Source organism: Perognathus longimembris, chromosome 1 (genome assembly GCF_023159225.1).
Source record: "Perognathus longimembris pacificus isolate PPM17 chromosome 1, ASM2315922v1, whole genome shotgun sequence".
In the NCBI taxonomy this organism is placed as follows: Eukaryota; Metazoa; Chordata; class Mammalia; order Rodentia; family Heteromyidae; genus Perognathus; species Perognathus longimembris.
The window spans coordinates 3,358,986-3,368,848 of record NC_063161.1 but is presented as its reverse complement, the minus strand read 5'-3'; the positions used below and the strand labels follow the sequence as shown (position 1 = coordinate 3,368,848).

Genomic DNA, 9,863 nt, shown 5'->3' with positions numbered 1-9,863 from the left:
CTCTCAGGTCCCCCCCCCAAGGCCTGGGCCCCAGGGCCCCCCATCGCGCCCCTGGGAAGCCCCTCCTCCTCCCAGGTACCCCCTCCCCCAGGCCTGGGCCCCAGGGCCCCCCATCCCTCCCCTGGGGAATTCCGCCCCTCCTCCTCCCAGGTCCCCCCCCCCCCAGGCCTGGGCCCCAGAGTCCCCCATCCCTCCCCTGGGGAATTCTGCCCCTCCTCCTCCCAGATCTTCCCCCCAGGCCTGCGCCCCAGGGCCCCCAATCCCTCCCTTGGGGAAGCCCCTCCTCCTCCCAGGTCCCCCCCCCCCAGTCCTGGGCCCCAGGGCCCCCCATCCCTCCCCTGGGGAAGCCCCTCCTCCTCCCAGGTCTCCCCCCCCCAGGCCTGCGCCCCGGGGCCCCCCATCCCTCCCTTGGGGAAGCCCCTCCTCCTCCCAGGTCCCCCCCCAGTCCTGGGCCCCAGGGCCCCCCATCCCTCCCCTGGGGAAGCCCCTCCTCCTCCCAGGTCTCCCCCACCCCAGGCCTGCGCCCCAGGGCCCCCCATCCCTCCCTTGGGGGTCCCGTCTTCAACACCCAAGGTACAGCACGTGCTCCCCCGGGGGGGGTCGCCCCAGGTTCCCCCACCTCCCAGACACCCCCCCACCCCGCCCCCGCCCCCGCGCGGGACTTCCGGCGGCGCCCCCTCCCCTCAGGCGGGACTTCCGGCGGCGCCCCCTCCCCCGCGGAGCCGCGCCGCGCCGCGTCGTCGTCGTCGTCGTCGTCGTCCGCCCGAGGCGAGCGGAGCGGAGCGGAGCCGGCGGGCTGTGGTGCCGCAGTGCGGCGGCGGCGTCTCCCCGCAGGGCCGCGGCGCGCGCCCCCTCCCTCCGCGCCTCCCCGCCGCCCGCCCGCCCCCTCCCCGCCGCCGCCGCCGCTCCCGCCGCCGCCGCCGCCGCCGCCGCGTCGTCCGTCCTCTCGGGCTCCGCGTCCTCCCCGTGCTCGGCCGAGCTGCGAGCGGCAAGATGGCGGCGCCCAGGCCTCTGCCCGCCCGGATGTCGGGCGTCCTGGTGCAGGCGCCCATCCAGGACCTGGAGGCGCTGCGCGCGCTCACGGCGCTCTTCAAGGAGCAGCGGAATCGGTAACGGCGGCGGGGCGGGCGCGGGCGCGGGGGGGTGGGGGGTGGGGTGGGGGGGCGGCCGGGGAGGGGGCGGGGCGGGGGGAGGGGAGGCCGCGTCCGGCTCGCGAGTGTGTGCGTGTGTGTGCGTGTGTGTGCGTGTGTGCGCGTGTGTGCGCGCGGGCCCGGCCCCGGGGGCTGCACCGAGGCCCGAAGCTCGTCCGAGGCCTGCAGGCCGGAGCTGCCCCCCCCGCCCCCCGTCCCCCCCCCCAAGCTTGAGCCCTCCCGGCCGGATTGTACCCATGCACCGAAAGGAAAATAAAGCAAGCTGTGGAAACGCTAAGCCACGTCCCCCCCCACCGCCCCCCGCCCCCCGCGCCCGTGTGCCATTGTCCTTTTTTTTTTCTCTCTAGACCTCAGTTTCTCCTAATGGTTGATGGAATGGATGTGGGACAGGACCTCTCGGGCTGGACTAAAAATACGGATAAATGAAATAAAGCGTATTGGAAATGATAAAAAAAAGTTATGTCCTGATTCCTCCCACCCACCCCCCCCCCCCCCACTGCTGGTTTGCCTGCCGTGGTGGTTTTCTCAGGTTCCTCTCCTGCTGAATGGAGGTCATGTTGGACTACGTGGAAGGATGCATCTCTCAGACCCTTGCCTAGCGTTGAACCCTGGTGATCTCGTCGTCACTTAACACGTTGCCCCTTCCCCCTGTTCTAGCTGATGAAGTGGGAGCTTGGAAGGCTTTGTTCTTTCTGCCCTAGGGAGATGAGATTAACCCCCCCCCCCCCCCAGTCCTGGGGGTGCAGGCAAAGGGCCAGGAACTTGAAGGACTGGAACAACCGCTCTTGGGTTGGTCAGGATGGTCACGTAGAGGCCCTTTCTATCCTAGACCACATCTCTTGCCCTTTGCCTCAGTCACAGTAGGGAGGAAAGAGTGCAGCTGCGTGGGCTTTGAAGGCATCCAGGCACTGCTACTTGGGCTTTTGGGCAGAATATTAATTGGTGCGTTGTCACTGGGACGCCTGTGGATGGATTTAATGCTTAGGCAGAGCTGTACCCTGTGGGAACTACACCTTAGGGACCAACCATTTATTGAACACCACTGTAGGATAGGCTCTTTGTTAACACAGGATCATATGTGTATATATATGTATGTACACACACACACGATTAAGCTGAGGTTTGTACACCCAGGAGTGAGATTCCACGGTGTAACCTCTTTGAACAATTAAGCAGTTTAACAATTGACAAGGAAGCTGAAAGATGACAGGGCCTGAGGGGCAGAGAATCAGAGAGGAAAGGAGGATGATCGATGGTCATAATTACTCAGTGGACATGTATAAAAATGGAACATGGAACCTGATGAGACTGGTCTGCATGGGGGGGAGATTAAAGGAGAGTGACTCATGGAGAAGCATTGTATAGATAAATGGACACGTTAAAAAGAAACTCCCTGTACCACTGCTTGAAGGTAAACAGGTTCATGGCTGAGGGTTGGGGGTATGAAATGAATGTGACATGATTCCTTTTATCAAGCATGTGAGGGAATTAATAGAGAATCAAGTTAGCCTGGATTTCTGTCCAGTGCTGGTGTTGGCACTGGATGCTTGAGGATCTCTTGGGTAGATTGTTAAACTGGGAAAGGCCAAGATTACCACAGCCACTGTCTGCAGATGAGAGGGCTACCACCAAAAACAATGTTGGGGCTGGGGAGAGGTGTTTGCTTGTCTGCAGAGAGGACATATGCAGAGTGAAACATAGGTTGGTTATGTGACTAGTCCAGAGAAAAGCAAATGAACCCTCAGAGAAGCAAATAGGAAACAACAGGCAACAAAAAATGAGAGGAAAGGCCGAAAGCAGTTGTAAGGTTGTTATCTTGGTGGAACAAAAGTTGAGAGGAATCTTCATGTGGTCCTGAAGTGTTAGATTCTGTTGTGGTAGCTGCATCAGTCGGTGGAAAGAGCAGTGACTTTGGAGCCAAGTAGTCCTGAACCTAAGTCTTTGTTTAGCTCTGTGGACTTACTGTTTCTTACCTTGAAAATGGAATAAAAAGCAAAGTGTGGTAACTCCTGTATTCTCAGCTACCGGGGAGGCGGAGATCACAGGGGATGATGGTTCGAGGCTAGCTTGGGGAAGAAGTTAGCAATACCCCATTTCAGTCAAAAGCTGAGCACAGGCTTGCATGTCTGTCATCCTGGTGCCACCAGAATGAAAATGGGCCAATACTAGCTACCTGGCAGCATTATGAGGCTCTAAGGCGTAGCATTGGTTTGTACCAAGTAGCTGCTGTATGTTTGACCTGCTATTAAATAGCTGATCTGTGAGATTGATTGTGGTACCTAGCTGGGAACTTAATTGTGTTTAATTTTCCTTATTGAAAACAATAGAGACTTTCAGGAAGGTGATAGTTTATTCTTGAGGTTTACAGAGAGGGCGCCTAGCTACTCAGGAGGCTGAGAGCTGAGGATGGGTGTTCAAAGCCAGCCTGAGCAGAAAAATGCCTGTGAGACTCCTCTCTCCAGTTAACCACTCAAAAACCAAAAGTGGCGTGTGGCTCCAGTGGTAGACCACTATACCTGAGCACAAAGAGGCTCAGGACAGCATCCAGACCCTGCGTTTAATCCCCACAACCGACAAAAAATAAAAAAAAATTAAAATAACATTCTCACACCCCATTGTAAGTGTTTTTAAATGTGCTCACAGGCCTTTTGTCCTTAGGAGGAGGTTGTGTGGCTGAAGCATAAAATAAGGCAGAAGTTCCCAGACCAGGTCTTGAAAGGTGTTGCAGCTTTCTCTCTGCTTTGTCCGGGAACACTTGAGGAGGTGCTCACCCGTGGGTGTGCAGAGCTGCTCCTCCGGAGGGCCTGAGCTGCGTGTGTGAGCACATGAAGACTACTGCTCCAGCTTACTAAAATTTGGGGCCAAGTGCTATAGAATAGTCACTAATGCAATCTAAATGCTTCATGCTGTGTCCAGTATTCTGTAGCCAACTTCTTTCTTTCTTTTTTTTTGCCAGTCCTGGGCCTTGGACTCAGGGCCTGAGCACTGTCCCTGGCTTCTCTTTGCTCAAGGCTAGCACTCTGCCACCTGAGCCACATCGCCACTTCTGGCCATTTCCTATATATGTGGTGCTGGGAAATCCAACCCAGGGCCTCATGTACACGAGGCAAGCACTCTTGCCACTAGGCCACATTCCCAGCCAACTTCTTGAACAGCATTTTAATCACTTGTTAAAACTTGGGTATGGTGTAAAATATCATGCTTCTAAACGAACCCTTGTCTTAGAGCTTTTTAAAAAATACGTAGTGTCTTCTAATGTACTTAATACTTGCTTAGCATAATAACTTTCTCTTTCCAGACTGAAAAGACCTGTGAGGGTAGAGGTGTTTGACTTTTTTTTTTTTTTTTTTTGGTAATTTTCCTGAGTAGATAATGTTTGAATTTGATGTCTCTTGCCACCTTAGAAAATTGACAGCCAACATTTAAATATCTTTGCTCTCATTTCTTTTTCTTTTGCTTCTGGTACTCCAGTTACACATATTTGTTAAGCCTTTCACTTCATCCTCTATATTTATGGGCACTTTTCTGTACCTTTCTTTTTTTTTTTTTGCCAGTCTTGGAGTTTGAACTCAGGGCCTGGGTACTGTCCCTGAGCTTCATTTGCTCAAGGCTAGCACTCTACCACTTGAGCCACAGCGCCAATTCCGGCTTTTTCTGTTTATGTGGTACTGAGGAATCGAACCCAGGGCTTCATACAGAGTGCTAGGCAAGCACTCTGCCACTAAGCCACATTACCAGCCCACTTTTCTGTACTTTTTATTTTTAAACTTCTGTAAAATTTTTCCAACTTGCTTTCTAGTTCTCTGATCATCTAATTTGTGGTCACCATTGTGGTCTTAGATTCAAGTATTGTGTTTTTGAGTTTAAATATTTCCATTTCTTTCCTAAATGGTCCTGTATACTGTTGACATTTGTATTGTTATCTCTCCTGAGCATATTAATTACAGTTGTTTTAAAGAATGTGCCTGCTAAGTCTTTCTGTTGTCAGCTTTTGTGTTGAGTCATGTGGTCCTGTCTTTTACTAAACGTGGAATATTGTATGTTGTCCGTTTGAGCCTTTTCTAGTTATATTCTTGTAAAGTATTTGTAAAACCAAAATCAGCCTAAAAACTATTTCTTTCAAAAAATGGACTAACTAAATTTCTTTCTTTTTTTTTTTTTTGTGGTTGTGGTATTGGGGTTTGAACTCAGGACTTTGGTGCTTTCCCTTGCCTTATTTACTTGGTGGCATTCTACCACTTGAACCATGCCTCCAGCCCAAAACTGTCTAAAGTGAATGTTGACCCAAATTTGAGAGCATTCACAAAAATATTTCAACATGGATTATAAATGCAAACATAGACAATGTTTAGAAGAAAACTTGAGATTTATCTTTGTGACGTTGCATGTAGCCAAACATTTCCTGTCCAAAATACAGATAGCACTAACCATGAAAATAAAATACTTCATTAGATTCAACTGTTTACAAATTGAAAACATCATATCAAGCTATTCTGTTAGGTGAGAAGGCAAGTCACAAAGTATTTGCAACATAAATATCTAACAAAAGATTGGCTTCAGGATATATAAGATAGTCTTAGTCAAAACTATAGTTCAGCGGGTGTGGTGGTTGCAGCCTGTAATTCTAGCTACTTGGGAGATAGGGGATTGGTTGCCCTTGCAAAAAAATTAAGATTGGCATTTTAATTCATTGAGCATTCCTTAATTATTCTAGCTATGAGAGAAGTACAGTTGTTGGATATCATCCTTAATCATATGATGCACAAGTAGAAAGAACACAGCCCAGGCTCCCCAAGCATAAAGTGAGACTCTTATTTTGAAAATAACCCATGTGAAAAGGGGCTGGAGGTGCGATTCAAGTGGTAAAGCACCTGTCTAGCAAGCTGAGGCTTTTAAGTTCAGCCTCCCAATACTGCCCAAACAAAACCAAGGCAGAAAAACCTACCACATAATAAAAGTACAATCTGTTTAAAAATAAGGCCAAAAATGTGTACTTAACAAAGAGATAAATGCCAGTAAGTTTACGATTAAAAACTCAATGTGATTACACATGAGGGAAATGTAATTAAAACCATAACATTTCATGCCCTTTTGTTTGATTATTATCCAAGACAAAGGCAGGACAAATTGGTGGTGAATATGAAAACTGTTGTGGTCACTGTGGAAAACTGTCTGGTGGTTCATTGAAAAGCTAAACCTCTGTTAGGACCAAGCAATACACCCCAGTATATGCCCCAAGGAAATGAAAAAAGACAAATGTTGTATAAATTCATTGGTATGAAGTACCTATAATAGCAGATTCCTTAAAAACACCCAGAAGGCTGTAGGCTAACAGGTTTTGGGTAGAGAAGGAATTTAAGTTAAGGGAGGATTAGAGAATCACTCTCCCCTTCATAGTGAGGCTTGAACCAGGACCCCAGGACCTGGGTATTGTCCCTTTTCTTTTTTTTTTTTTTTTCTGGTGGGTCATGGGGCTTGAACTTGGGGCCTGCCCCTGAGCTCTTTTGCTCAAGGCTAGTGCCTTGCCACTTTGAGCCACAGCACCACTTCTGGTTTTCTGGTAGTTAATTGGAGATAGTCTTGTGGACTTTGCTGCCTGGGCTGGCATTGAACCATGATCCTCCGATCTCAGCCTCTGGAGTAGGTAGGATTATAGGCATGAGCCATAGCACCTGGCTTCCCCCCCTCCCTTAAGGCTGGTACTCTACTACTTGACTTCCAGGTTTTTTTTGGGGGGGGGGGCACTATTGGAAGTAAGAGTCTTTTGGACTTCCCAGTCAAGACTAGCTATGAACTGCCATCTTCAGATCTCAGCTTCCTTAGTAGCTAGGATCACAGGCAAGATGAGCCATGGGCGCCCATCTTAAGAGAGTTTCTTATCAGCTAAACAAGTTTTAGAAATAGGTAGTAGTGATGGCAATACCTTTGTAGATGGAAATCAAGCCACTGAAAATGGCCAAAGTGGCAAGTTTTATGTAATATTGTAATTTACCACAATAAAAAATGAGGATAATATAATACATATACCAGAATCCATTGATTTTATTTCTTCTTTGAATCCCTTTTATTTTTCCTGCCTTATTGCTCTGGCTAAGAGAACTAGTATATTAAATAAGAGTAGGAACATTGGACACCTTGTTTGTTCCTGAGTTTAATATGATGTTGGCTATGTAGGATTGTCATATACAGACTTTATTAAGTTCATGGATGTCCTTTCTATTCCTAGTTTCTTCAATGCTTTTTTTTTTTTTTTTGTCAAAGAGTACTCCGTTTTATCAAAGGCTTTTTGTGCACTGTTGTGATGATCATGATTTTTGTTCTTGATCTTGCTATTACATTTGTTTTATGTATATTGAACCATCCTTGCACTTCTAGGATCAACCAGCTTGATTATGGTATGTGAGTTTTACAATGTATTGTTGAACTTGGTTTGCAAGGGTTTTACTGAGATTTTTGCGTAAGGGTTTATCAACACGATTGACTGGTTTTGGAATGGGTATAATACTCTTGCTTCATGGAATGAGTTTGATATCATCCCTTCCCTTTCTGTTTCATGGGAGAGTGTGAATTGTTCTGGTTTTCATCTTTGAAGATCTGGTAAGATTTGACAGCAGCTCCATCTGGTCCTGGGTGTTTCTTCGTTGGGAGACTATTATGACAATCTCACTGTTTGTGTTATAGATTGATTTAAGGGATCCATTTCTCCTTAGTTCCATTTTGGTAGGTCATCTGCATCTAAAAATGCATCCACTTCTCCTTTATTTTTCAGCTTATTTTGAATGTAAGTTTTAAAAAGTATTCCCTCATAAACTGGGTGTGGTGGCTCACTCCTGCAATCCTCGCCCCTCAGGAGGCTGAGATCTGAAGATTGCCATTCAAAGCCAACCCAGGCAGGAAAGTCTGTGAGACCCTTAGCTCTGATAAATTATCAATAAAGCCAGAGGTGAGCTGTGGCTCAAGTGGTAGAGTGCTGTCCTTGAGCAAAAGGAAGCTCAATGACAAGCCCCAATAGTGGGAGAAAAATATTCCCTCAGGATCTTTTACATTTCTTTTGTGTTCGTTTGTTTTCTCCCTTTTTCACCTCTTATTTTAAGTTCTTCTTTTAGTCATATTTTCTAGGGGCTTATGAATCTTATTTTTTTAAAGAACAAATTTTTTGTTGTTGTTTTGTGTTTAGTGTTTTTATTTCTGTTTTTTTATTTTCTTCCTTTGGGTAGGAATTCTCTAAGTATCTTTTTTTCTTTTTTTTGGCCAGTCCTGGGGCTTGGACTCAGGGCCTGAGCACTGTCCCTGGCTTCTTCTTGCTCAAGGCTAGCACTCTGCCACTTGAGCCACAGCGCCACTTCTGGCCGTTTTCTGTATATGTGGTGCTGGGGAATCGAACCCAGGGCCTCATGTATATGAGGCAGGCACTCTTGCCACTAGGCCATATCCCCAGCCCTCTAAGTATCTTTTGTAATGATGGTTTATTAGTCATGAATTCCTTTAGCTTTTGTTTACAATGGAATATTTTAATTTCTCTATCATTTTTGAAGGACAGCTTTGCTGGTATAGTAGCCTAGGTTGGCAGTTGTTGTATTTCAGGGCTTGGATTATATCCTTCTATGCCTACTTAGGTTTAGTGTTTGTGTTGAGAAATCAGATTCTATTCTAAAAGGCTTGCTGTTGTAAATTACTTGTCTCCTCTCTATTCTTTCTTTATTCTACGTATTTAGTGTTTTAACTATTAATGTGCCTGGGGTATTTCTTTTCTGTTCTTGTTTGGTGTTTTGTAAGCCTCTACCACACAGATGACCTCTTGATGTTTGAGAGGTTTTCTATTATTTTATTGAATAGGTTCTCAATAGCTTTAGTTTGTATCTCTTCTTCCCCTATGTTCATGATTCATAGGTTTAATCTTTTTATGGTGCCTGAGAGGTCTTATACATCCTATTTGTATCTCCTAACTGGTTCTTTCTCAATGTCTGATCTAATTTCTCTGATTTATCTTCAACCTCTGATATCTTGTTTTCAACTTCTGTTACCTAGGCTTTTGGTTGAGTTAAAAAAAAATTGGGCCATTGAGCCTTTCAGCTTCTATTCGGGCTGGTAGCTAGACTTTCAAGTGCACGCGTGCGTGTGTGTGTGCGCGTGCGCGTGAGCGCGTGCATGCTCATCCTGGGGCTTGAATGCAGGGGCTTGGGCGCTGTCCCTGAGCTTTTACTCAAGGGTAGCACTCTACCACTTGAGCTACAGCTCTACTTTCAGCTTTTTGGTGGTTAATTGGAAATAAGAGTCTCATGGGCTTTTCCTGCTCTGTCTGGCTTTGAATTACAATCCACAAACCTTAGCCTCCTGAGTAGTTAGGATTACAGGCATGAGACACTGGCACCTGGCAGAAGTGGCTACTTTTAATGGCAGGCTTTGCCTGGTGTTTTGAGCTGTTGATATGCTTTCTTCTTCTGTGCAAACCACATATCCAGTGTGGCTTGGAGGTGGCCCATGTGTGTTGGCCTTTCTGAAGCACTGAGTTCTTTGTTTCGAGGGCATCTGCTTCCACTCACACCTCCACTCCCCATCCATGTGTCTCCGCTGTCTGGTTGGGTGGGAACTCCTGGTCCTCTGTCTCTTGGTGCTCCTGTTGGGCTTCCGCAGCCTCTAAGGCTTCAAGGCTGGCAGGGTGGTTTCCTGCCACTTATATCTGCTAGTTCTTGTCAGACACTCAGTGCCCTC

At 47.4% G+C, this 9,863-nt stretch overlaps 1 protein-coding gene across 1 annotated transcript in view; it reads left to right on the top strand.

The window, feature by feature from the left end:
- Positions 1 to 899: 899 nt before the first annotated feature.
- Positions 900 to 9,863, top strand: part of Atxn10 (ataxin 10) — a 114,058-nt gene continuing 105,094 nt past the window's right edge. Inside the window, exon 1 of the mRNA XM_048353975.1 lies at positions 900 to 1,109. Coding sequence (XP_048209932.1) covers positions 994 to 1,109 — 116 coding nt within the window. The 5' untranslated portion in view covers positions 900 to 993. The remainder of the gene's footprint in view (positions 1,110 to 9,863) is intronic.